Raw genomic sequence first — 27,666 nt, forward strand, 5'->3', positions numbered from 1 at the left:
AATCAATGCACTTGTGATGGGTTGTGCTAAGAAAATAATTTGTCACCTTGTTAGTAGTTGTTCAAATTCCTGGAGGTGCAGAGAGTCATGACAGGAGGTCCCGGGTTTATTCTGTAATGAATAAATGGTTGAATATTTCATTATATTTATAGAATTGTAACTATTACTTTGCATCTCATCAAACTGTATTAAGTTGTGTACAGTATTCCCATTTTACATGGCTTTGAAGGAAGCTGTTCATACCCACGATTTCTGCAGCAGCGACTGAAAGGAAAGCCACATTAAAGAGAAAGCCGCTTCAGCATCAGAGGTGGAACAGAAGTGCGTAGCCACATGTAGCTTCAAAGGCAGCTTCCACCAGGTCTGTATTGTTTATTGACCTCTCTTTACGCAGTCCACCGACCGAGGTTATCAACTCGACAGCAAGCTCTGGAATTCCTCTGATATGGTTTGTGTTGAATCAAGGGAACGCAGGAAGTGATATAAGCTGCTGAGAAGCATGACATAGCGGCGATTTATCACTTGAAGATGTGTATTCTCCGACTGAGCCAGTAAACATCCTTGCTGTAATGGTTTCTTCCCCTTTCAGATCCCATTGTCCACTGGACGTGCACATGGAGACCAGAGACTGGATGCGACAACATGAACAACGGTTTCTGTACAAGTAGGATCCACCGACCGGACAAGGCTCAGCACGAAGAACAGGACCAAAACAAGTGTTTGTTTGATTTAATGTCTTGTTGCCTTACACAAGGCAGGAAAATCTGCGTCAAAATTTGATCGATAAAATCAGGTTTTTACATTTTCTTCACGAAACGTTCAGAAAATCACACAGCATCTTTTAGCAATTCAAGGCAGTATATAAAGAAGTGTTAGCAAACTGTGCGTGAATGAAAGCGCATCATCAGGCCACTTCTGGAATGATTATGTTCAATTTAACTGTTCAAGCCTCCTATAGTCACTTTCACGCCTTCATTTCCGCTCTTACGTGTGATGAATGAGGCTTTTGTTGTTGTTGATGTTAAACTCCCAAGCCACAACAGGAAGGCACACTTAATTCATGCTTAAGCCTGGAGGAAGACACAATGAGTTTCATTTCAAATGATGTTTAAAAACTAGTTAAAAAGATGAAGGAGGGGAATTCCAAACTGTGTGGAATGGCTGATTAAAAAAAAAAAAGGTGGCTCCTCATCTTCTCGGTAGCTTGTTCCACAATCCCCTAGATGTCCATTTCAAACTGTGAGTCGTCACCTTAAACAAATGAGATAACAGCAGAAGCAGTAAGTGACCAAATACTTTTTACAGCCATATACAGCCTTTGACTCGCAGTAATATTTCAGAAGGACTAGAAGATCTTTGTTGGGTAACATAGCATGGGTTTACACACAGGGTGCCCAAAGATACACTTCAATAAAATATGCAACTAATATGTTTACGACAGTTATAAAAGAATATACTATATGTAATGAGAATTGTCTTCAAATATGTCTTTTGTTTTAACATAAATATTCAATGATTGATTCCATTCAAGAATAAAAAGATGACCGACAGGGCTAAGATGGGTACCAGACCTTAAGCTCTATGGTTAAGCTGATTGATATCTGATATATCGGTTCTCTAGATTCCAGGTTAGGATGGAATTCTTCACTCCAAATGCACAGGTCGCCTTGAGTTTGTCCTCGGGATGACATACCAGTATTGCTGCTATCAGGGGCAGTGTTGCTCACGGGTTGTCCACCTTGAGCCTCGTCTGTGGAGGGAGGACTGGTCACCCCTGGAATGACAGGCAGTCCTTTCGGTGGAGTACTGGCCACCGGAGAGCTGCGACGCTCCAGCAGGAACTTTCGGTCGTAGATGATTCTAGTTCCTTTAGCGAGAGGAGGCAGGAAAAGAGAAAGGTGATCATCAGTTCCATCAACCAATGATATTCATGCATGTGAGGATGACAAGTGCAGTTATAGTTACTGATGGGAGACGCACTAATTATTGATTTTGTAAATGATGCATATTCCAAGTGTGCCCTCTGAGAAATATATGGGTTTTACATTATTTAGTTGTTAATTTCTGATTCAATTATGATAATCAAATAATATTCATAAGTTAAAAAAAAAAAAAAAAATCCAAACAAATTTCCAGTGAATCAGGAAAATAATATAATTTGGCCATTAAATTCTTTACAAATGAGAAACTATTATTTATCATTTAATATAACCGTAAAGTGTGCCTTCAGTATAAAAATATAATTGAAACTTTGTGGTCTCCTTGGATATAAAGAGAAATGCACACAAATACATAATCTGAGATAATACTGACACCACGTGACCAATTAGGCCCAATCAGAAAACAGAAAATATGTTACAATTTATGCATATTGTTTTCGTTTATTGCGAGTACTCTCAGAAAACAGCTAACACAGGAGATGACCAATCACAGCCTCAGTTGTCGGTGACGTGGAAGAGCGTCATTAGAGGCAGGCGTCTGTAGGTGTCGCTAATGTTAAAATACGGGCTGATGACAATAACAATGAAACCCGAATAAACAAAAACAATTCAGCGACAACGCTATTTCGATAAATGAGATGGGTTATAATTACTCGGTGTTTAATAAATTATTGTCGTTCCCTCGCCTCCTCTCTCCATCCAAGCACTTGCTCGCTAGCTTTAGCAGTTAGCATGAACGGAGCTAGCAGCTAGTTGTGTTGAGGGTTTGACCTCATGGTGTTAGCCACAAGTGTTGCATGCCACACACGGACACTACACACTCGTGTTTATTCAGAAGACAGCAACAATACATTAAAGTACGGCCGCGGGTAACCGCACGGACCTCTGGTGAAAGTTAGTGTATCAAAAGCAGTTCGTACCGCCCGGGGTCGTGCTAAACTGGGTCCCTCCGGGAGTCGTGCAGTAGTTGTGGGGCATGTGCGCCGAGTCGCTGATGGTCACCGTCCTGGTCGACGGGATGGCCTTGGCAGTAGTCTTCTGACAGTCGGTGGACATTCTCACAACTACAGCGGACCCAAACCAACATGGAGCAGGCAGCCTTGGTTTGACAAAGCGACAAAGCTACTTTAGCTCTATCTCTACTGCATGCGTGCAAAATGGTGAGCAATCGTACCTTGTTGCATCACATTATATCATGCAGACCTGATCACACGTTCCTCCACTTCCCCTGACGTGCACACAAAACAACACGCACAGACAACCAGCAGTAAATCTGCAGAGGAAAAAAAAAAAAAAAAAAGTCTCCCGCGGTGGACACAGTTAACTTATACCGCCACCTGCTGGCAAATATTGCACATGCAACACCTGGACTATGATGAGGACCTTATCTGTATCATGTCAAGTTAATCTCATTGGGCTCATGCTTTCTTCTGATTATATATATATAATTCTCATTTTAGCTTTGTCCTATGTCACACCCATGGAGCTTCATAGAACATGCAAGTGGGTCATAGCCATACCGCGCATGGTTTCAAAGAGCAGCGGTGATGATGTTAAATAGTTCTTAATTTGGTCAAAATGCAGGAACATTGCTTTGGGCTACAGCCGGCCCACGCCCCAATCAATTCTTTTCTTGAATGCTTTCTACATCTTCATGAATATCCTGAATTCACCATCTATTATGAACATCCTCCAACTTCCAACGTGATCCTCACAAGACTTGCTCAGGAATGTTTGTAACACCTTGTCTCAAAAATGTAGGAGTAACATAAAAGTATGCACACTATACACAAAGACATTTCATTTCTTTATTAATTTTGTAAATGTTGAGCTGGTGTACAGAGTAAATTGTCAATAGATGTCCTCAGATTTGATTGGATTAAAAGGCTTTTACATTTATCTTTTAAATTCATGTTCGACTCTCCATAACAATAATTTTAAAAAAAGCAAATGAAAAAGGTTAAAATACCCAGAAGATTCTTTTTTTTTTTTATCCCCAGGTTGCAGGCATCACCCAGAACTCAACAGTCTCTTGGTAGCTACAGCTTTATGATGCTAAAAGTTAATCCATAACATAACTAGAATCCCATTTGACAAGTAAGGGTGCATAGCATTCTAAATAAATATAGATATTTTTTCATATATTTCATATATATATATATATAGCCTTTTATGTTAAAAACATTTTCTGTGCATGTGTGCAGTTGCATTCCTTATCGAGTAATATGCGATTGCGTTTATAATGCCTTCATTCCATCCTAAAGGAATATACATGTTGTCTAGCATGACATCGTCTTTTGCACTTCGTTGGACTCCTTTCAAACCACATTCAAACCGTCACCATGTGGAAGCCTTCGAGCTGGCTCAGTTTTATATTTGGTAAAGGGGGAAGATATGAAGGGAAGGTTGTGTTGAGGAAAAATGCTTGTCATCTTGAAAGACTAGCCATCGAAGCCACCAAGCCACCCAAAAATCTGACCCCCCCAGCCTCCCCCCCCTCCATTGTCAGACATTAGCCCTCCTACCCTCTGCTTAACCTTGACATCAGTAGTGATTTATATGTGACCCCTATCTCAGAAACCAGATTATACCATAATTATGAGCCCTTGGAGCGCAAACCATATGCTCTAACATCTAACTATTTGTGGTTACTAAAAAAAGATATTAAAATAAAAATAATATCCGGTGAAGGGATATTTGCTATAATGTTCACAATCTTTTTTGAGGCGTTCCTCCTTAATCTGTTTTGCATTGTTTGTATGTTTGTAATGAACGTTGATGATCAACAGCAGATCTTGAGTATACCCCTGACCTTACATTCATCATCTATGGCTAATGGAAGCTGTGTTTAACAAGTATGGATGGGTGGTTATTGCAACGTTTTTGAGATGTACAAAGAGCATTCAATGTCTAACATAACATCTGAAACAAGTTCATGTCGGTATTTGATATCGTGTGTGTGACGGCACGCCTCTTGAGGTAAATCAACTTTAAAAATGGTGTGAATTAGAATTACACTTACAATCGGAGAACCTCTGCTCCTTGTCATTTGGAGCATTGCTTTCTGCGATATTATCACACTCCCAGCGCTCAAGGACAGAATATGTGATATCAAAACCTCACACAAGGACACATATTAATATGATTTCTGTCATTAAGGTTTAAAAACTATGAGCAGAAACACCCACACTCCCCGACGAGTAACACAAACGTACACATTCCAAAGGGGAAGGCTGGCGTGAACTCCCACCAGTGTTCGCACAATCTTTCTGAAAACCTGACAGGTTTCTTTACAGAGGCAAAGTGCCCCGATGTGAGATGCTAATGTACTGACATCATTTCCGAGTGTTTCAGCTGCAGATCGAAATACCCGATCGTGGGAAGAACATGACTTAAACCCGAAAATCCTCCCTCGCTCATTGTCACATTCAAACACAGTAACACAAACAACCCTCTCCATTTATTTGAGGAGCAGTTATTGCTTCTTCCAAAGTCCAGTCAAGACAGAAACTCATTTATAAAACTACAAAAAAAAAGAGTGAAGGAAGAGACGCCATTCGGGAAGGGTCAGACTCACAGTTTTGGGTCAGCATCAGCGTTTCTCATCACAGTGATCGGTGACTGACCGTCTTTTGCTACACTCAGAATAACTGCCAAGGAGACAAACATTGAATCTCAACACATTCGCGACCCTCCACGTGACGCTTTCCCTTCGCCACCCGACTCTTTTAATGCGGTTCAACTAGTGCTACATTATTATTAACCTTTCAGCTACCTTTCCCATGCCAAGTGACATCTTCTGGTGGTGGTGGGATGGTGTAAAAAGTGCACCTCATGTGTCATGGTTATCACACAGTATATTGCATAATGAGGTCAATCAAATACTGCTGAAGGTTGGATCGTGCCCCCCTCCCCCCGCCCTGCTGGAGGTGGGCAGGACTGCTACATCTACACTGAGAGGCAGACTGGGGGGGGGGGGGGGGGTGACATGTGGAGGGAGGTAGGGCGATTGGGGTGTTGGGTCTGACAGACATATGGTTAACACAGAACCTCAGAGGGAGCACATTGGGGACAGGAGAAGGCAGACAGGGGAGTGGGGGGGGGGGGTAGATTAACATCTCACCATATATCTCACCGTTGCTCTCCCCACAAGGCGAACCACCCTGAGGGGAGGCCGGGGAGGCAGAGTCACAGAAACCCACAGTACAGTGCAAAAGGTGAAAGCACATGGAAAGCACAACGTAACAAAGACCCGACACATAGGAATCTGCACGCCCTTTGAACCCACGGCGAGATATAGAATATTATATAGGTTCAGACCAAATGAACCAAACAAGAGAAACGGAACACAAACTCTTATGTTCCCGAAACAGCAGCATCAGTGGCATCGCCGAGAAATCCGAGCGCGTAAGCAACACAGCTAACACAGTCACGTAGAGCATTTTAGTGCATACGATATTATGTACAACACTGATATACTTGGGTGATAATTGGAGCTTTACTGGACTTTGAGAGCACTGGGACAGATTTAAAACTAGTTTGTGACGCTCTTTATTGGGAGAGTGTGGAAAGGGAGGAGGGAGCGTCCTGTTGCCTAGCGATGATCTGGCTCTCAGGCTTTAATTCTCTCTTTTTTGACTGTTTAAACTTTCCTCAGAAAACAGGCCAGTCATCGGCCATACTCCACATTGCATGCCTGTCCCACAGAGCAGGGACCCCCCCCCCCCCCTCCCCCCGCCCTTTTACCCTCCCTCGTATTTCCCTCAGTACTTGTAGTTAAAGACAGGCCATGCGGCAGCAGTCACTCATGCTGATACAGATAACAGGAAGCACATTTTGGTTGCTCGTTTTTTGTCTGTTTGTTTTTGTTTTATACAAAATCATGCCTCTTGCCTAGTAATATATGCCCCCCCCCCCCCCCCCCCCACACAGTTTCTAAAAAATAAAAAGAGAGGTAATAACAGTAAATTAATTTCCTTCGTCTATATCCGTTATGGTTTTCATAGCGTAGGTGTCTGTTGCCCTTCGTTTGTCTGTCTGTCTGTTTTGTGTTTATTCTTCCTCCCATCAGCTGCTGCTGGTCATGTGTCCATGTAGGATGGTTTTTTGTGAGGTGGTTGAATCCTGTGGAGCACTCTGTAAAAACAGGAGAGAGGAAAACAACACGGATTTAGGACGAGCTACACCTTTGTGTTGCTGCACACGGAGCAAAAACGGGCACGCTCCAGTAAGTTGTTTTAGAGTGAAAGATGCGTATGATACTGTATGCAACTTTTAAAATGGGTTGATCTAATCTAGTTTTGAATTTCCCTTTAATTGACGATCACGTCAGCAAAATGCCTCCATTATTTTATTCAGCCAACAACATCTGGTGAAGCATTCAAATCAACAGTTGTAGTGGTGAGTCGCTTGAAACATCAGTAAACTCAGGAATGTCATGGCCTTTATATATATACACACACACATACATAAAGGTATAACAGTAGGACATTTGGAACACATAAATATGGATAACGTCACAAATGTCCTTACATTTAAGAATACGGTGATATCAAAACCACAATTAATAAACATCTACTCCCTGAAATTTGTGAAGAAAGAGTTAATGCGGCATCGCCTCATGTTCATATAGATATTAGTCTATATCAGACAGACAACATTTCAGTCTGAATTAATCTATCAAGATAAATTCTCCCTTTGCCTCTTGCTGACACTTTCTTTTACGTTTTTCCCATTGATCTTTTAACCATTTGTTAAACTGAGGATTTAAGTCATTTACTGGCACCGGGATGACATTAAATATAATTAGTACTGAATTAAAGGTACATTCAGATGCATTTAATCCAGAGAGCCTGGATTAAATGTTGGAGCCCACAGGCCAGGTGAGTCACTGTGGGTCAGTCCCGTACCTGCAGGGACGCAGCGCTCAGTCTGCCTCACTGCTTAACTCTCCGCAGACTGGCACATTTCACTATTTGAGCACCTTTCTTCACATCCACAGTATCGGGCTACATCAGGGGGAGGGGGGGGGGGGGGCAGAGGTTGGTGGCGAGGTGGGGGGGATCGAGAGGAGATGGCGTGACAGGAGCGGACAAGAGGGCCAGGAAATGTTATTGAGGGAGGGTAACATAAAGAAGGTGTGACGGGAAGAAAAAGATGAGGGTGGGAAGATGAGAAACAGAAGAGCAACGGAGGGACATGTTGCCACAAGGAAAAACAACAGGGGTGATGAGATAGAAAAGTGAAGAGCAAGTAGAGGGAAAGGAAACAGGGAGTGGAAAGAAAGAAATCATGTATAAACAGTAAAGCAAGAACAGAAATGATGGGCGGCAGGAAGACAGTTGAAGATAAGAGGATTATCAGACACATCCACAAACTTTGGGATTCAGACTATACCTGCGTCAAATAATATTTTAATAACAACATTTTTAATCAATTTGTCGATTCTTAGATGGATGGGCAAAACTGCAATCCTGTAGGTTGGTTAGAAGTAAGAGTTAAAGTATTGTAAATACTACTTGACCCAGAGTATTGCAGGTTTCAGTGATGCAGCACACAGTCACTAAAAGCTTGAATGAAAACAGAATGGAAATAACGTCAAATAACGCAGTCGTTAATGGAAATGAAAACAAACATGTGGGCGTGGCTCAGCAAGGACTAAAGCGGTGAATGGCGAGCACTTCATCCAGATCAGAGGCCCACCTTGCTGCTGTCCCGGCCCAGGATGGCGTAGTTCATGAAGTGCTCAGCATCAACCTCCAGCTCGTTGGCGTCCTGCAGAGGACCCTCCAAGCTCACCTCCTGAAGCACCTCCTCACCGGAACCCTTCCCCCTGCGCACCACCTTACGCACAATCTGTCACACATGCACACAGGGGGGGGGGGGGGGCAGTTGTGGATGGAGAGTAGGAATAAGTCAGTGAGAATATAAATGATGGCAAGATATATGGATCAATGGCAATGGAGAAAACAGCCATTGTATGGGGGGGGGGGGCAGTATATTCCTAGCGTCATATTGTATGTGAAGTGAATCGCGTGACATGGACAAGAAGGAAAGGAAGACTGGGGCATTGTGAGATGGCCGACCTTTTTTGTGACAATATTTCCATGTTCATCCGTGAATTGTTCCTCGCTTACTTGCTCCCCTGGAAGATCCTCAACCTCGTCACCCTGCGGACAGACAAACGTTTGTACTGAAATCATTGTGCATCCAGATTTTGCACAAGATAGCTTTAGAAATTTGACATCGGGCATAAGACACCACTCCGCTAACCGGAAACTCAGCCGAGCATAAGAACAAGGACGGACGAAGGGTATGAGGGATATCTGTGGAAGCTCACAAATCCAGTAGGCGGGAAGTGCAATGTTTCTTTCTCCTAATTACGGTTTTAAGAAGTTCAATGCAAGGCTGGAATAACTCCTAATAATTTGCAGTGTCTAAACAACTATTTATAAGCTCAAAGACACACAGCCCAGAGAGACAAGAACAAGAGCCAGTCCAGCCCATCTAGACATAAATAAACTCATTAACATGTCTCGGAGCATTGATGGAGTCAGACCCAGTAGGAAGAACAATAGCAGAACCGGAGCCCAAACTGAAGCCCCAACAATCTGTTTACAACAGTAACAGCACAAAAGCTGCAAGCAACCTTCACCTATCGGAGGATGAATGCTATTTTATTGACTTGTCACCACTCATGTAACAAATGTCAAATCCATGACTACAAACCTAGAAGGCCTCACGCCTGCCTGCCTGTCGCCGCTCCCTCTTCTTACCTTGAGGATGACTCTGCGGCGAATCACCCTGGTGGTGACATTCTCCTCTTCGTCATCGGCTCCCTCGACCTCGCCGAGCTCGCGGTCCAGCTGAGCATGCACGTAGGTGAGCACGGACCGCACAGAGCCGCTGGCTATGTGGAGGACATTCTGACAGCTGATAACCAAGAAAGCCAGAAGCACGAAGCTGAAGAGGAGCTCCGTCACCAGGGCCCACATCGCCCAACACTGATCCCAGGCAAGTCAACACGGCCCGAGCACGGCAACGCACTGCTTTGACCTTCAGCAGATCCCGCTTCCCACACAGCACTACTGTGAGCTGGGAGAGAGGTGACAGCTGCAGCCTGTTGTCGCCGGTTGTCACACAAGTCGCAGTTCGGTTGTGTCTTTCAGTTCATGTCTGTCCCTAATGGGCTGGGACCTCCAGACCCAGCTTCCTTCCTCTGGTCTTTATTCCTCCTCCTTCCGAACCCTCAGGTCAGGAGAACGAGTTCACTCAGCGGCAGCGGCTCCAAGTCCAAGCAAAAGCAACCTTGAGGGTTGTGCTCTTTCCTTTCTCTCTCTCTGACCATGTGATCTGTGGTCTTTAAATACCTCGGACTACTCCGATGTGACTCCGCATGCTGCAGCAAGAGCAATAAGAAACCTGCCCCCCCCGAGACGTCCTTCAAATACCGTTTACTTGAACCACAAATGATTCCTCAACCACACAGCATGTAGCACAACAACGCATCCAAAGGCTACACCAGCTAAAGCGAGACGAGACCAAGCTAACGGGCTCCTTCTTCACTTCTGTGCACTGCGCAGTCCCCTAAAGGTGTGCTCATGCTTTCACGGCTGACACGGTGCTTCACAGTGTGGTGTGGGTGGAACACGTGGAAATGCTTGAAGATCTTGTTACACGAGTGGGACAGTGAGAATGCTGGCTATATTTGTCCAGACATGCTGTTTGTGCCCATCTTGGGTGCTGTGTGTGTGTGTGTGTGTGTGTGTGTGTTTGTGTGTGTGTGATTGTTCATTTGCTTTTACCTTTTTAGCATCGGTCACAAACAATGTAATTACTATGAGTAAATTGTGAATTAAAGAATAAATACTAATTGTGACATAATTAATGTTAAGTCTGACTTTAAAGCACAAGTTAGGAGAAACTTGGAGAATTAACAAAATATTCCAGACACTTAATTGTTGTATGATTAGTTTATCCCTTTATTTATTCTTTCTACTATATTTCATCATTTGTCTGCTAAATGTAGTTTAAATCTAACCATATTGGAAATGTAACCATCTCACCCAGGAGTGGCAATGTCGCTATTTTGAGCTTTCCACTGCTCTAATGCAAAGTCCCCAGAGGATGAACTCTACAAACCTTTGTTTGAACCACTAAAATTAAATATCCCCCATAGCTTTAGTCTTGTTAATTCTGATTATATATACATATATATTGAACTGTAAAACACAGTTTGTTGGATTTGCATTATTGACAAGTGTATTGTCTTACTGATTACAGACTGAGCAGATATCCTCCTCAGTTTGGACAGGAGGAGTAACCCACTCACCTGAACTTTCAGCACGCCATCCCACGCCCTCAGCTCAGGTACCCTGTGTGGGAAGCCCAAACCCTTCTCAAACGGCTGAGTGCCTCGGAAGTGCCCCCTTATGATCTCTGCATGCCCCATGTCCCTCACAGGTTGAAGCAAAGCCTCCTGGCCTCCATCCACAGCATTACAAACGGTTGACATCATTGTGTCCATGGCCTGCCGGGGTTTAGGCTGGTTGCCCACCCAGGCCTGTGTTGGGTCAGTGACAGGGATCCATCCTGGGCCTGTCTGTTCCTGCAGATAGGAGAGGAAAGACCCTCCACCACCTCCATTTCCACCATTACTTGATCTGGAAAGAGAGAGTGCATCAATGTGGGGGGATGGAGCTACACCAAGTTGCCCCTCAGTGACAGTTTCATTTACATAATAGCTCAAAGGACTCCAGTTTCCCATTGGCATTCACTAGTATGTAGCAAACATGAATGAGATGTTAGCACAGACCCGTTTGTCACGTCTGCTTTGTTAGTCTTACTATGATTGCGCACTCTCACCGTTGGCGACACACGACTTACCTGTCTCCGTTCCGATCTGCAACACAGCTCAGACCAGGCGACTCACTCAGGCGAGCATACACCCTGTGCTGTCCTGCAACAAGAGAAAGCCCTTCCACTGAGCCCGTCCTCCTTCCTTCTCCTCCTCCTCCTCCAGTTCCATCTCCACCAGTTGCCTCTGAGCTTGCCTCTGACCTCTGACCATTGTTAAGCCCGTTAAGATTTATCCCAGCGATGGTACCTCCAAGCGAGGCTGGCGTGGCAGTGCTGAGTGAGTCAACGCCCATCTCAGAATCATCTTCGGGTAGTTCAATAGCCAACACCCCACCCCCTCCACTGACTGCACTGGCCTGACTAGCTGGTCGACCCAGACTTCCATACGGCAGCCCGAGCAGACTTTCTGAATCGTCAGCATTGCTGCACTCCAGCGAGGAGTCCTCCACAGGCACCAGAGAGGGGCTGTTGCCCGAGGGCCACACCTGCACATCAGACATCTCCATGAGGGTGTCTTCCTCTGTGGTGGCAATGGGTGCACAGTCCAGACTGGAGACTTCTTGCCAGTAAGACTCAGAACCCAGCGGGGAGGGCAGGCTGTACTGCATGGAGGCCGGTGAGAGAAGCTCTTCCTGTGCGAGACCAAAACCTGGAGCGAGACAGAGAGAGGCACACTGACACCTGGCCCCCCGCCTCGCCGCCCACCTCACCCCCCCCACTGCACCGGGGCCCAGGGAGGGGGGTAAGTGCCCCTGCCTATGAGCTGAGAATCTAGGGGAGGCCGAAGGGACAAAGGCGGGAAAAGTGGGGAAGGAAAAAGGGGAGGGCCAAGACAATATGAGCTGAAATAGAAGTGCAAGGAGCAACGGGCAGCTTTTAGAAGAGGGTTTGTCAAGCTCGATCAGCCAGCGCTGGCGGTGAGAGCAGCAGCGGCAGCAGCAACAGACACCGGACGGGCTGGGGGGGGTGATTAAGGTTCGAACCCAGCAGTGACTGCTGCTGCTCTGCTGTCTGCCACCTGCAGGGAGACGGACAGGAATTACTGCATCTGCCGGGAAACACACTCAAACAAACATGCCAAGTATACACTCCCTCACCATCTGTCTCGTACAATCACACATCCGCTCACACTCAGATATGCATGCATTCGAATCTGCACTAAAACAGGCAGGTTAATATTGTTGACAGGCTGGATGGCATGCATGCAGGCAGTTTCATTTTCTCCTTTCACACGACAGCGCAGGCACATCAGGTCACACAGCCGCTTGCGCTCTCATTGATCATATATTTACTGCACTGTGTTTCTGTGCCAAACATGCAACAGAACTGTAGATTCCACTAACATAAAAACTAGACTTGATTTTTGTTATGAAAGTCACACATTTAGGATTTTACGGACAAATTTACTCAACTGATAAAACTTGCTTGTCATTCCTCTGTGGACTCAGGTCACTCCTACAACGGCTTTAAATACATTTTGGACTGATATCACACTGTCACAGTAACTAGTGTTTTTATTTTTTGTCAAACTAATTGTGCACGTTGGATGGAAAGAAATGCAAATCCAGCGTCATGTAACCTGGTCGTGCTGAATACATTACTCTTAAAGTGATCGAAAGTCCAGAAAAATAGTTGAAAATGTTATTTAAATAAAATTTGAATGTGGGTAAAGCAAAGAGTTTGTATGTGTGTTCATACGTTGATGTGAAAACTGCAGAGTGCAGGGTGTAACTTGACGCATGGTTGGCAGTGCTGCTGCTGAGGACTGCTGAGAGTGCAGGATATATTTGCAGTGCCGAGCAGCAAAGGCTCTTGCCCTACTTTCTACTTTCTCTTTTAGCCTGTCAACCGCTGCCTGACATCTCATTTAATTTATTGTTAAAATGTTTTGTTTTGTTTTTTTCTGTATTTTAAATTGATTCGTTCTCTTTACTTTACAACAGAAGGAAGTTTTGGATTTTTAAATTTGTATTTATTTATTATATCCCCATATCTTCAACTGGCTCCTTAAACAGGTCCTCTCACTGTATTATGAAATACATTTTGAAGAAAAGGCTATAGTCTTTTATACCTGCGAATGACTGAATGATGTATGTATTGTCAGCTTGCTGTGAATGTGTGTTATAAAATCTATTATATATCACGATGGTTTGGTGACACCATATGAAAGAGAGCAGGAGATCTGTTTGTCTTTTGTTTGCCATGATTTGATAATGATGGGTTCATCAGTCCTCCACGTTAGTAAGCGTTGATAAAAGAGGATTTCTGTAAATGAAAGAGGGACATCAAGCGAATAGATGATGTGAAATAAAAAAAATGTGTGACTTGCTGACTGCTAGAATGAAAAACACAAATACAGAAAAACAAAGTTGAGAAGTTCACGTTAAAATAAATGTAATGGAAATGTAAACATTTTGCCCATACGCTATGGGCACACGTGTTTGTGGGAGATGCAGTACACTCATAGTATGAAACACAAAACACGTACACATAAACAATATTAAATGAACTCTTGTGAACACTTATAAAGACATTAAAACATATCACACAAAATAATCCATCAGATGTTTACATATAGAACCAAAACTACAACATTCATACAACAAAAAGTTCACAAAAAAAGATCTGGGACCTTTTTTGTTTTTTTTTACCCCCCGTAGAACAGATCACCGAGGAGGAACTGGTTGTTCTCACTATGCATGCCATGCAGAGATAAATGTCTGTCGGTCATGCAGCATCTTGTGGCAATGCATTGTTTGAGTCTCCAACAAGCATTGCTTCTCTGACACGCCATTCCGGAGTTTTCATGCAAACACAGGGGGAGAGGTGAGTGATGAAAGTCATCCTCGTGCACATGCAGACAGGCAGGCGGCCAGGGAAAGAAGGGATGGGAAAAGCGGAAAATGACACAGTGGCAAAATTAGAAACGAAGGGCAGCAAGAGACGAATAAGAATATAAAATAGGTTGATGATCACAGACAGAAACAGCAAGAGAGAATGAGGGTCACCTCCCCCGCCCCCCGGGTAGTGGGTGCTGAGTACACAGTCTGTGTGAGGGGTACTAGTCACAGGGCAGACACTTAAAATGGTTAGGTTTTCACGGGCAGAATAATAAAGAAAATGGACAACTTGTTGCAAAAAATAAGGGATAAAAATGTGGGTCAGAGGTCAACATGAGGTCAGCATGAGGTCAGTGTTCGGAGAGGAGTGAAAAGGAGGAAGAGAAGGACGGCTAGGCTGCAGATGACATGTCCAAAGAAACACAACCAGAGGGATAGATTCACAGGGAATGAAAACAGGGCTCCCAAAAGGACATTCAGTGAACCATCATTACCTCTAAAGACTCAAACTACTCGCCATGCAATCACAGGCAGAGAGATTTTACCTGAATGCTTACAACAGTCTAAAAGGAGAGGTCATATTCTATCCTCAGCTATTGCACCATCCTTTAGCCTGTCCACCATCTTGAATAAACCCGGCTCACCTACAAAAGAGTTGCACTCGCTAGAACTAGCAAAGAAAATGGATAAGAGAAATACGACACTGCAAATGTAGAGGAAGACAGGTAAAGGTAGAGAAAGACGAAGGCCTCAATATGATTGATTGCTCTAAATATTATTTCAGCTTTTTCTGTGAATCTTCTCGACTAAAAGAAACCAGAGCAAGAAATGGGTATCTTTTATGTGGTGGATTGAACTGGAAACGAACAAACACGCCAATACTTATAGACAAAGATTATTTGCTCTTGGTTCAAAGAGTTTGTTTAGTTTGATATCACGCTCCATGTTTAGCATGAAGCATGAAAAGAGTGGAAACAGGGAGAAACAGCATGTCCAAAAGCACCTCACTATTAACACTGTAAGATCTGTTTCATCTAACTAAAAATGAAGTGTAAAAAAATAGAGCAATTTCTTCGCCGAACTTCTTCCCAGGGAACCAGAGACTTAAGTAAATTAGACAAATTGAGGACAAAAATATTTATGCTAAGCTAATCTAACCAGCTGCATGTAAATATATCGCATCATATTTACTGTACAGAAACGAAAGCCATCACACTATTCATTAATAATAATAAATGAATAAATAAACATTTCAAACAATTTGAAAAATGTTTTTTGAAAACATTAAAACCAGTTTATTTAAGAATTCCTAAATGCATTTTTAATTTCTTGCATGTTTATTTATTGGATTATTTCTCACTACATCTATAGCCATTTTATTATTTGATACGTATTATTAATTATTTCAATTCATTCATTATGTCTCCTTTGCTTGTCCTTTTGGCCACTGTGCCTTATGGATGTACTGTACACAATTGAGACGAGAAGTCAATGCTTGAAATTGCAAACTAGGAAGAATTCTATACTGTATTGAAGGTGCCACCAAAAGAAGGATGGCCTTTGGGAGGCAGGTAGGAAAGACAGATAGACAGACAAACACATGGTTATCAGATTCACAGCAGCTGTGATCTGAATGTTTCCCCTTTCCCCTTTGGTCATATTATTCATATGCATTGTTTACATCTGAAAGTATAATTCCATTTTTCACAGAATAGGACCTGTTGCACTCAATACAGAGAAGTGAAGCCACTCCCAGTAAGAGGGGGAGGCCACACCAGTCCCAAGGTGAAAATAGAGTCAATCAGATGTAAGGTATGCATGTGTGAAGGAATCCATGAGGAAGAACGTGAAGGCCAGTTGGCTAGTCTATGCTTAGGCCACATTATGATCTGCACTGTCTGATCATGTCTGAGAAAATATCAAACTAAAGTCATAATGGGCAAAATAGCAACATCAAAAGTTATAAAATGACGACTATGAGTTTATTTAGTTCCATGTGAAGTTTCTCGAAATGGCTAGTTCTTCCGAAACTGTAGATAATTTCGTTTTTGTACACTTCGGACGTTTTTCCATTTGCCTTGACGGAATACACTGATGCGCTGCAGCGGTTGTAGCACAGTAGGAATGTCCTGAGTCCCTCGGGTGCTGAGATGAAGTCCTGCAAACGTTTGACGCATGTGGCAGCATTCATACGCAACAGCATCCCAGGAAGGAAATAAGAAAGAGATCAACAGAAAGGTTTCACAGGGAATGCAACTGGACCTTCAGGAGCTTGTTGAGGGATGCCTACTGGAAGGGTGGCTCAGTCAAGGCCAAAGGGAAATTGGCGAAGGCGCTCGATGATGGAGATGGGAAGGGGAACTCACCATTGGTCAAACCAGGGGAGAGGTGCTCTCTCTCATTGTGTCGGCGTCTGCTGAAATCACGGGATTGTCTGGCAGGCTGGGGAGGCTGACCCTCCAGCATGTTGACTATGTCCATACGGTCAATACTCTTCAGAGCTGCATACAAGCTCTCCACTGCAATGGGGATGAATGGAGGAGAGACACAAGACAATAATAGAAGGAAGGTAGGGGTTCCCAGGACAAACAGGGAAACCAGAGCCATTAATAAAAGACGCAAGAGGATCAGAGGAAGTCACACGAAGCTCAGCTCTCACACTCACTCTTTGCTCTCTTGCCTTCACGCGTGGCCCAAAGATTGAGCAGCGCAGAGCTCTGCTCCAGCAGCGAGTTGGGATTCTCCACACGGATCTTATTGATGTCGTCCACGCTCAGCTGAAGTTCGCGAGCCAATTCTGAAAAAAATAAATAAAAAAAAAACAGAGAAAAGCAAGTGAACAATGTTTAGATAGCTTCTCCTCTGAGCCATCAGAGTGGCAGAATAATGTCTGTCAACCAGCTGTGCCTCTTGGCAGATGAACAGAAAATAACCGGATGGCATTTTATAATTTACAGCAAAAAAAACAACAACACAGATTTTGTATATTCCTGTTCATTTACCAGCCCAGCTCAGTCCCAGCTGCTCTGCAATCACAGCCATCTTCAGCTCGGTCCTCTCCATGGCACTCATTGAGGCTGCACAACCAGAGGAGACAATTTAACATTTAACTGTCTCAATGCACTGCCTTAGAGCATTATATCATCATAAGAAACTAAATGTATGCTAGGACAATAGCGAGTCATACCCATCGCAGGTTCATTTAGGGCACTGTATCTTTCCCTTAATGCCAGCGGGGTTAGGGTTCGCCTCCGGTCTTCACTCCCAACTATCGGCTACCAAAAGCAAACATCTCTGAATTCCATCAGGGGAAATGACGCGCAACCTACACATCATGTAAACATAAAGGAGGGTTTTACCTTGATACATGGAGGCATGGTAATATTGAGGTTGCAGAGCACATGTTGGCTGTCCTCATATTTCGTGGACTTGCGCAGGAAAGACAAAAAGCCACTGGGGTCTTTACTGCTGTCTCTCACCTTGGAAAGGCAGAAAAGGAACATACAGCATATGGAGTTGGGATAGAGCTGCTAGAAAAACATTAAGATGCAAAGAATCAGAACTCTAAATGCACCTTAACAGAGACAGGAAGTCGGTTATCTCTGAAGGCCTGGAAGCTAAAGCAACGAGGCTGTTGGGTGGCCTTCCTGACTGGTACGAGATTCCCAGAACACTCCAGGTGAAGCGGCATTCCCTCCATCACCTGCAAGATATGACACACGAGTGAACCAACGACGGAGGAAGTTGTGTTTGATGACACACTGGATTTAGAAGCACTCAACAGAACGCCCCAGTGTCACCGATGATGCGCCGCCCTCTCTCTGACCTCTATGTCTCTGCTGCGAGCCACCTCTGTGAAGTTCTCATGTTGTTCCAGGGTTTTGTCCATTTTATCATCAGTCATGCAGTAGCAGCGTAGACGGCCCTCGCGCAACTCATTCATCTTTGCAAACACGACAAACTTGGCCATGTAGGGTACAGCCGACAGCTCTCTGTAGAGCAGGCTAGAGAAGGAGACCGCCTCGGCTGTCCGAGGACAGTCTGCGAGCCAGAATCTGAGAGGAAACAACAGCGCATTATCACACTGTAGCCAAAATCAGTCGAGATGTTCCCTACAGGGCGTTGGGACATGGATGATCCTTAGTTTTATGGTATGATGGTTGGCGTACCGTGCAACTGAACTTACCGTGCTGAAACATTGGTTGTGAAACTGGCACAGTCGTTGGCGTACTGAAGCTTGGTGGTACCAGTAATGTCTTCCCATTGGGCTGGGGATGTGCCACCTAGGAATCAGACAGGTTGAGAGACGGACTAACTGGTTAATCTAGCTCAATGAAAGTCTCAAGGTAAGTGTTTTTAAAATCACTATCAAGTATCTTTTCGCCACAGCAGATCAGCAACTCTGCCCAACTCTCCCGTAAACTGTTTCTCCCTTGACACCCTCTTGCTCACCCACCCATACAACTTCCAGTCATGGCATGCAGTACCTATGACAGAGCAAAGCAGACGCAGACTGGTGGTGTCGCCCTCCCCTGAGTCACGGGGGCTCTCCTTCCAGGACGGGGGCAGGGGTATACGTAGGCCGATCGGTCGGTGAAACTTGCGCCGCCGAGGCTCCACGGTAACCACAGGGCTAAAGTTTGCCTGATTACCCAGCAGCTTTGCAACCAGCTCATCTGGAACTGGCTGCGCCTGAATTTGCAGGTAAAAGATGTGGGAAGGGCGTCCGGAATGTGAGCACAGGTTTGACGATGTGACAGAAAAAAAGGGGGAGAATGGACGAAAGTAGGAAGTGTATGAGGAAGTGATGGAGATTAGGAGTAGATGCAGGGATAACATGATAGAATGGGAGGATGAGGATCAGATAATGGGTAAAGAAATGAGGGTAAATGATAGGGCAACAGAAAGTGACAGTTGAAAAGAAAGAGAGAGAAAGAGTTCACCATGAATTAAATCTTGTTTAAAAATATGCTTTTGAAAAGACAATAGCAGCACAACTTGTTTGTAGGATTTAATACAAATATTTTATTGAAAAATGTAAAAAAAAAAATTGTTAACATGAGGCTCTTACAATCATAATGGATATCAAATTAAAAAGGCACTGGTGGTTTTTCACAAAGCCACTCGTGGCATTACTGCAGCATTATTAGTTCAATAGATATGTTTAGCTAATATTATATTAGGAACATGTGTTAGTTTACACAACATTTTTATCACAACATAAATTAATCCATGTCTAAAACCATGCAATAGAAGGTCCACTAACTTTCATTGTGGTGAAAACATTGGAATTACATTACAAATTTCCCTCTAATGAAATGTTGTTATTTCAATACTGAAAAAAACAAATATTCAAATAACAGTCTTGAAATGCAAACTAAAAGAAATGCATAAAACAAAGATTTCAATGCAAATAATTTTAAAGGAAGAAAATATGAAATCTAATTTGCCATTTATTAATAGATGTTTACCTCCGCAAAGGAGGTTATGTTTTTGACGCCATCTGTCTGTCTATTAGCAGGATTACGGAAAAAACTGCTAGATGGATCTTGATAACAAATCTGAAGATGGGTCTTCCCATCTTCTTGATAAGATCCCATTACATTTTGAGAGCGATACAGATATCCGTCCAGATAAAAATAAAAATATCTGGATTTTCCCATTTATTTATAATGGAGGCTTTAAACAAAATCATATCTTGTAAAATATGCATTCCATTCACTCACCAAAAATCACAGTCATAAAGGGGTCTGACATGCACTATTCTGCAAAATGGCTTTTAGATCTGATCCAGAATGAAGTCAGGAAGAAAAGAAAATTGTAGCATTGAAAACACTATTTATGGATTAAAAAATCAGTTAAAAATCAACTCGGATTCATGTGTACTTTTAATGGTTGGTGTATAAAATTACCAAGAACAATTTATAACCTTTTGATCTGGATCAAGGAATTGGATTGTTGGCTTCAGAGTGTAATTGGCAAATTTACCATGTTAAAAAAAATCTCACCGAACAGACACTGAATAACCTGTTAGTTAAATGAATTCCTTAATTTGATTACACCGATAAAGAGGTTGTTGAAATTAATTTTATTTCATAGGATCCTTATAATTATGCTCTCATAAAAAATATATTTACTATATAACTGAACATGATAAAGTGTGGCAGAAAATATTTTTATTGTCTTTGGTGTATGTTTGGGATAATCTGAACGACCTGCTCATATAAAAGAGGCTAAAATCTCAGGCACTCCTTTACTTTCCTGATAATAATGCTAAACGTCACTGCTATAATTTGATTTACTGTTCTAAGGTAAATCAAATTAATGCATTTAACAAACTAAATATAGAGCTTTGCTGGTGCCATACTGTAAATACTTTTGAGAGGAATAACAATGAAAATACGAACAAAAACTAATAAACCAAAAAATATATCAGCACTTAAAGAGCAGTGAACAGCTGTGTAAAGGTGCCGAGTGCATGCATTACGGGAAATATAAGGTCCTCTTAAAATGCCAAAAGAAAAATAAATGAGGGTAAATTGGCAGAAAACACCATCATTACCATATCATTCCATGATAAATTAATAGTTCACCCAACATGCTTTTCATTCAGGCAACTCAGGCATTAACGATTCTGTCTTCCTTCTCCTTCCTTCTCCTCATCTTCCCATCTCACCTGGAGCCCCAGGCGGACTCGTTTGGTGACTGCCGTCTCAGGAAAGCTCGCCTGGACCATTGGCACCAGTTTACTTGTCAGCGAACCTCCCTCTGGTCCAATCAGGTCACTCTCCTGCTGGACTCGTGATACAACAGCGAAATAAAGGGGGAAGTCGGTGGAGATGATGCGACGGATTCTCTTCTTCCCAAGCTCCTCTTGACTTTCTAAGTCTGAGGAGACGAGGCAACGTTTAGTTGACGAGGTGATACTCTCCAGTGACATTGTGGAGATCCAACCTGAGATCGACACATTTAAATTCTTACCCTCATCCATTCCATTGAGAATAGTTTCTAGCACCTCGTCGCCATAGCGATTGCGATGCTCCTTCCAGACTGAGCCATTCTCACTCCTCAGCACCACAAGTTCTCTATCACCACGACCTAGAGCAGCAAAATGGGGGATCTCCACTATCACCGGACTGCCACACAAAACAAAGGGGAAAAAAATGAACAAATGGAAATCCTTGAGATAAAAAATAAATAAATTGCATTTTAATGATGGGAGGATTATATTTATTCATTTAGATTCAGCAGCTTCCTCACCCCAAGAACTGCATGCTAGCCGGACCCAGGGAGATGATTCTACTGGCCAGCCCTTCTCCCTCCACCAGCGGAGGGGGGCTGGTCAGCTTCTGCGGCTTCACCAGGCGGCAGGTGATGCGGGTTGGTGCCGCACAGGTTCGCGGGGGTATGATGACACGCAGACCGTTATGTCTGCTGCCTCGCATCGAGCCGCCTCGAGCATCTACCATAAAACTCACCAGGAAGCTGAAATGGGACAAAACATCACGTAAAGAGGCCACGTCATAGTAAGTGAAGATCCGGATCAAAGAGCCTCTTCTGCTGACCCTGTGTGAATGGGACTGGCAACCGGGCTGACGTTGTCTGACGTCTCAGTCGCCGGGCTGCTGGGAATCAGGGAGTCCTCGTCGTATTCCTTGGGCAGTGGAAGTGGAGTGTGTTGCTGCAACAGACAGCAAGACAAGCTGCTCATGTTCTCAAAATAACACAATTTTACATCCATAAATCTAAAAGTGGATTCATTTCATTAAGATGGGAGGCGACACAGACGGCTATGATGAAAGATGAATCACTTTTAAGTTTCGCTTTTACAGTGGATATGAAGAAGATAAATAATAATTAACATTCAAAAGATAACGAGGAGAAATTCCAGATTCTAATCTCATAGTAGGAAACAGAGCTGCAGAATCGAAAGCTATAAAACTCCAAAGGAAACATTTGTTTAGATCAAAACATATTGACAAAACTTCATCCTTCATATGGAATTTGTAATTTGGCTGAAACCAAAATGTACTTTCTAGCTCTTTAACTGCATTTATTCATAAATGTTGCCGGCTTTTTGTTCACTGACACTTGGCCAAACTTGACTCGGCTCATAAAGATGATGACATTGGGTGAACATTGAAAGGATAAATGGACCTTGATTTTAAAAAGGAACCCGTTTTTGTACTGCAATCTAGTCAAAGAAGGTTTAATTATTGAATTTGAGCGGCATTGTGGATCCCAGTGCAGATCCAGGCTATCTCTGCCTCGCATCGTTTAGTGCAACACTAAATGGCAGAAACATTCTCTGTTATCTGTCATTCCTTTATGTACAGTACCTGATCCATTTCATGTTCTTTCAGGATAATGGTCTCTGGAGAGACCCGAGGTATCCTGGGAATGGCTGGTGAGTAATTCCTGTTGTATGAAAAGAGCAAAACACAAATCAGATGGAGGAAATTTCATTGCATCTCCTCCCAAGTGCTCATCCCTGGTGTTTAATCAGTGTCTATAGCGCATCCCCTTCTTATCCATCCACCTATATAACTTGTGACCACCATCTTGGCTCTCTCGCCTGCTTCCCCCCCCCCCCAACCAGACCCCCTTACGCAGTGCCCAGCCCTCTCTCGTACTCCAGTGATTTCTTGGGGGAGAGGAAATCGTCATCATGGTCTTTCATGTCATCCATCTTCATGTACCTGGCGCCTTCTGTCCCCAAGAGCTCCTCTCCTTCAGAGAACAACATGCCAAAGAGAGCGAACAGACCGAGGTCAGGTTGGTGAAACAGCACAAGAGAAAGAGAGAGAAAAGAAAAAGATGGAAGGGTTAGATACCAGAAGACAACGTTCTGTGGTTTAGGGGTTAGACTGATGAGGAGAGCTGTGATTAGTGATGACGGCCCTTCAGATGGCCTTCTTAATGTTAGTCAGTGACAACAAAATGAATGCAGAGCTTTCGGAAAACGACAGAGCACAGCAGATCGGCGCAGCAGTAGTGAGGTAGGCTGGCGAGTCCCGGTGGGAAAGGAAATGGCGTTTTCTAAATGCCGTCTGTGGTGACAGATTTACAGAACACAGCATGCATCAGCAATAATCTTATTTTGAATGATTTGCTGCTCGGTGAAAAAGCGGCCGCTGAAGCGTGGATTTTAGAGCGCCAGAGAGAAACAACAGCGTCAGCCCACTACAACACACAAAGACACAAACACAAGCTGCTCTCTGCCATCCTATGAATGGACATCATATCTCGGTGGAAGCGCTTGGATTGATTTACTTACCGCCAAAAGCATGCACCATTTTCAAGAGTTCACCAGCAATAACAGCGAGTCTCCCCTCTGTGTACTATTTGTGACTGTATCAGTGCAGCTTGAGTGAGTGGGTGTCTTCCCACAGCTTCACATGAGGACCGTCATGTCCTTTGCATACTTTCTTCAGTGTGACATGCACACCTACGATTTCAGGTGTGTAAAAGTGTTGACATATTCAGGCGTGTGCAGATAACATACTAATATCACTCTACCATTCCAGATATGAGATGTGTCTTTAAGACGGCAGCTGAGCTAATGTCTATATTTAGAGCATCGGGGGAAATCTGTCCATTGAACTATTAAGGAACTAAAAATATCTTAATTATTAGTACTGTTGTTAAATTAAATCTATCCCTTTACTAGCTGCTTTACGTTCACAAGCTGATTCCTGACTTTGCCTGCTCTTTGGTGTCGGAAAGGAAGTAAAGAGTGGGCTGTCGGAGGTTTTAAACCCTAAAACTCTGCAAAAAAGGCGAGTACAAGAACAACATACCACCACAAGGTTGCTGTAAGCTTCTGTAATCGTGGCGGTGTGATTAGTGTGCTTTCAAATACAACTACTCATGTGATCCATTGTTAATAGCAACATGTATTCCCTATCTAACACAGTCCGCATGGAAAGAACACAAAACAGAACAATTATGCGGCACATAAATTGAAGCAACAATGCAGACGGGTTTGAAAAACTCTGGCGAGTTAAGAGACTGGAGGGTGTTATTGTGGGGCCATTACAGTTCTAGATATGGGTGCCGTGGGTGCATGCCAACCAGAAACACCATAACAGTGAGCAGAGAGAGAGAGAGAGAGAGAGAAAGAGAGAGAGAGAGCATTTTACACAGCCTATCCAAGCATCTATGTAAAAAGGTCGGGACCACATGCCGGAGACAGATACTGCTGTGTCTCAAGTAACACGTGTATTGCTTATGGATCTCTGGCATCTCATTAAAATAAAGTGGAGCAGTATTTTGTAGTGTTATTAACTTGCTTCACCAAATATAAAAACACAAAGCCTGATCTCTTTATGGCTGTATCGTGGGTACTCTGTGCAAAAGGGTCCAGAGAGAAACAAGGAGTTAGAGAGAGACAAAGGATGAAGAGAGGAAGCTTGAAATGGCACCATAAACGTCATCACAAAAGCCCAGCGACAAAAGAGAAATTCATACCTAATGTTAGTTGCGCAATTCCTAAAAAAAAAAAAAAAAAAAAAAAAAGGCAAAACAAAAAGCAGTGGGGAAAAATGAATATTCAAAAGACCAATTCAATATGATAAAAATCACTGGCAAAAAGCGAGAGAGTAATATTTAGACAGCACTTTATGGTGGCCTTAATACCACGTGATTGATCATTTTGGTTCTCTACCTTCATCCTCAGACACGTCTAGTATCTCATCCACTGTTTCTGGGAAGCTCATGCGATGCTTCTCTGTGGTCGTCTGCAGGACACAGAAGAAGAGCAGGAGCCGGTTACAGGGACAACAAACTGGAGAGGTGTTTACATGTGGTTCTCATGGTCACATAATTCCAGCACTGCATCCCCAGGGCATAGTAGCTGTTCTGAACTTCTCACCATGGAAACCGTTTCCTCAGTGACAAGCTTGAGGACGTCAATCACAGAGATGTAGCCCAACCTCTTAGCAATGGCCAGGGCTGACGTGCCATTCTGTCACACAGAGAAGATCAGCTCCATCAGATCGCTTAACAAAGAACCTTACGGATCACTTTCAGAGAGACGGGAGGCAAGCGGATGCTCACTGTCGTCGTCTCGTTGGGTTCGGCGGCATGCTTCAGCAGCAGCGTCACAATATCCGTGTGGCCCTGCTGCGCCGCCTGGTGCAGCGGCGTGTAACCGAGCTGGAGGGAAAGCAGAATCCCGATATCAAAAAGACAAGATTCATCTCAGGAGAGGATTGTCACGCTGGTGTGCAGCCCAGCTGGCACTTATTATTACAGCTCTTTCAAACTTCTGGCTCAGGCGCAATGCCTCGATTAACCTTTTCTTTTTTTCTTGCAGTTTTAGCTGAAACCAGACAGGGGGGGGCACACTCACTCTTGTTTTGCTGTTGACGTTGGCATTTTGCTGGAGGAGGAACTTCACCATTTTGATGTTTCCATAGTGACATGCGACATGAACAGGAGTGTAACCCATCTGGCAGTTAAAGAAAAACAGTCATTGTATTTTATTTGTGAACTTTAGTGTCCTCGTAACCTTTTCTGCTTGAACAGAGATCGATGTTTACGGTGAAGCGCTCTCAACAGAGCACAGCTCAAAAGCTTTTTCCTGACTGAAGGTTTCCCTTACCCGCGTGGCAGCGTAGACGGAAGCCCCTTGCGTCACCAGGATATCTGCGATGCTGACGTGTCCTTCTTGTGCTACTAAATGCAGGGCAGTTAATCCACTCTGGAGGCAGAGAGAGGGTGAAATACGTAAATCTTGTGAAGCCCACGATGCAACAGACTTTCATCTTAAATAGCTCCAGCCACATGACAATCATTCTGAGCCTCTTGCCTTGTTTCCCAGGTTGACGTTGGCCTGTTTGGAGATGAGCAGGGAGACCATGTCTGGCCTTCCTTCCTGCGAGGCCAGATGGAGAGGTGTGACGCCCTGCAGCGATTCAGCGTTGGCTGAAGCACCGTATTGCAACAGGCTGTTAGCCACCTCCACCTGGTTCTGCTTAGATGCTATGTGGAGGGCAGTGTAGCCATTCTGTGCACAGACAAAAAAAAATAGTTCCATATCGTAACAATACTTTGGTCCATGATGAATTTTGTGTGTCTTTTATTTACCCTGGCTGCACTGTGTGGAGACCCGCCTTTGCTAACAAGCAAGTTGACAACATCCAGGTTGTTGTGATGCACAGCGACATGCAGCGGAGTCAGACCATTCTGCTGAAACAGAATTAGGCTCATCAGATTGTGTTAATCAAAAGCATGGCTCACCTTTTGACTCAATGTGCTCTTATTACCTTCCCAGCAGCGTTCGGGTTGGCTCCTCTCTCCAACAACAGCTCCGCTACATCCACTTTTCCGTACTTTGAGGCCACGTGGAGTGGAGTAAAACCTTTCTGCCGAAGCCAGTGAGAAGGTGGACACAATGTCAGGTCGGCTAACGGCTATGTGGACAGGTCTTCAAGAGACAGACGGGGGGCAGCAAAGGGGATGCAGGAGGGCCTTACCTTGGTCATCTTGGTCTGCTGGGCCTCCATGTCGAGCAGGATGCGTACAGTTTGCACGTGGCCTTCCCGGGCAGCGATGTGCAGGGGTGTGTGGCCTGCCGTGGTAGTGGAGTTGGGACTGGCTTTGTGCTCCAGCAATAGCTTCACAAGCTCCTTGTGGCCCATTCGAGCAGCGCAATGCAGCGGGGTTTGATCATCCTGACCAAAAACGGGAGAGAAATAATGAAATGAAAAGCAATGCATATAAAATTCCCTTTTCAAAATATATTTTCAAATCCTTGCTTTGACACTTTTAGATTTTGAATCCTACATCTTTTTGCACGAGTGCATGGATTGTGTCAAATGTGAAAACGCTACCTTGGCCTTTGCATCCACCGGTGCAGCATTCTCTATTAAAAACTTTGCCACCTCACAGTGCCCTGCCCGCGATGCCATATGAAGAGGAGTCTCCACTTTCTGTCCGTGCACAAACCTCAGAATTATCACTCTGATAACTAATCATTTCACTTGTACAGAGTTGATTTCTGGAGGTTCCATGAGGAAACTCAC

At 43.8% G+C, this 27,666-nt stretch overlaps 2 protein-coding genes across 4 annotated transcripts in view; both read right to left on the bottom strand.

The window, feature by feature from the left end:
• Positions 1-722: 722 nt before the first annotated feature.
• LOC137917897 (eukaryotic translation initiation factor 4E-binding protein 2-like) lies at positions 723-3,174 on the bottom strand. Of its 3 annotated transcripts, none has more exons than XM_068760627.1 (4): positions 3,115-3,174; positions 2,861-3,039; positions 1,694-1,867; positions 723-1,251 (listed from the first exon to the last, which is right to left on the bottom strand). In XM_068760627.1, the coding sequence occupies exons 2-4, from the start codon at positions 2,994-2,996 to the stop codon at positions 1,220-1,222; spliced, it is 342 nt and encodes a 113-aa protein (XP_068616728.1). In that variant the 5' UTR covers positions 2,997-3,039; positions 3,115-3,174; the 3' UTR covers positions 723-1,219. The 3 variants fall into 3 exon arrangements, with proteins under 3 accessions (XP_068616728.1, XP_068616727.1, XP_068616729.1); XM_068760626.1 differs by having other exon boundaries at positions 2,861-3,004; positions 3,115-3,168; XM_068760628.1 differs by having other exon boundaries at positions 3,144-3,163.
• A 2,207-nt stretch (positions 3,175-5,381) lies between these two features.
• The window catches only part of ank1a (ankyrin 1, erythrocytic a), a 59,512-nt gene continuing 37,227 nt past the window's right edge, over positions 5,382-27,666 (bottom strand). The window contains exons 14-45 of the mRNA XM_068760625.1: positions 27,475-27,573; positions 27,118-27,315; positions 26,908-27,006; positions 26,729-26,827; positions 26,451-26,648; positions 26,244-26,342; positions 25,992-26,090; positions 25,697-25,795; positions 25,512-25,604; positions 25,305-25,377; positions 25,109-25,129; positions 23,248-23,368; positions 22,978-23,056; positions 22,204-22,319; positions 21,899-22,123; positions 21,620-21,774; positions 21,315-21,526; positions 19,126-19,330; positions 18,825-18,921; positions 18,465-18,693; positions 18,213-18,341; positions 17,998-18,117; positions 17,826-17,913; positions 17,641-17,715; positions 17,304-17,435; positions 17,005-17,157; positions 11,826-12,447; positions 11,272-11,602; positions 9,026-9,109; positions 8,643-8,795; positions 7,850-7,948; positions 5,382-7,076 (exon numbers count right to left, since the gene is read on the bottom strand). Coding sequence (XP_068616726.1) covers positions 7,877-7,948; positions 8,643-8,795; positions 9,026-9,109; positions 11,272-11,602; positions 11,826-12,447; positions 17,005-17,157; positions 17,304-17,435; positions 17,641-17,715; positions 17,826-17,913; positions 17,998-18,117; positions 18,213-18,341; positions 18,465-18,693; positions 18,825-18,921; positions 19,126-19,330; positions 21,315-21,526; positions 21,620-21,774; positions 21,899-22,123; positions 22,204-22,319; positions 22,978-23,056; positions 23,248-23,368; positions 25,109-25,129; positions 25,305-25,377; positions 25,512-25,604; positions 25,697-25,795; positions 25,992-26,090; positions 26,244-26,342; positions 26,451-26,648; positions 26,729-26,827; positions 26,908-27,006; positions 27,118-27,315; positions 27,475-27,573 — 4,575 coding nt within the window. The 3' untranslated portion in view covers positions 5,382-7,076; positions 7,850-7,876. The remainder of the gene's footprint in view (positions 7,077-7,849; positions 7,949-8,642; positions 8,796-9,025; positions 9,110-11,271; positions 11,603-11,825; positions 12,448-17,004; positions 17,158-17,303; positions 17,436-17,640; positions 17,716-17,825; positions 17,914-17,997; positions 18,118-18,212; positions 18,342-18,464; positions 18,694-18,824; positions 18,922-19,125; positions 19,331-21,314; positions 21,527-21,619; positions 21,775-21,898; positions 22,124-22,203; positions 22,320-22,977; positions 23,057-23,247; positions 23,369-25,108; positions 25,130-25,304; positions 25,378-25,511; positions 25,605-25,696; positions 25,796-25,991; positions 26,091-26,243; positions 26,343-26,450; positions 26,649-26,728; positions 26,828-26,907; positions 27,007-27,117; positions 27,316-27,474; positions 27,574-27,666) is intronic.

This window comes from Brachionichthys hirsutus, chromosome 4 (assembly GCF_040956055.1).
Source record: "Brachionichthys hirsutus isolate HB-005 chromosome 4, CSIRO-AGI_Bhir_v1, whole genome shotgun sequence".
Classification (NCBI taxonomy): Eukaryota; Metazoa; Chordata; class Actinopteri; order Lophiiformes; family Brachionichthyidae; genus Brachionichthys; species Brachionichthys hirsutus.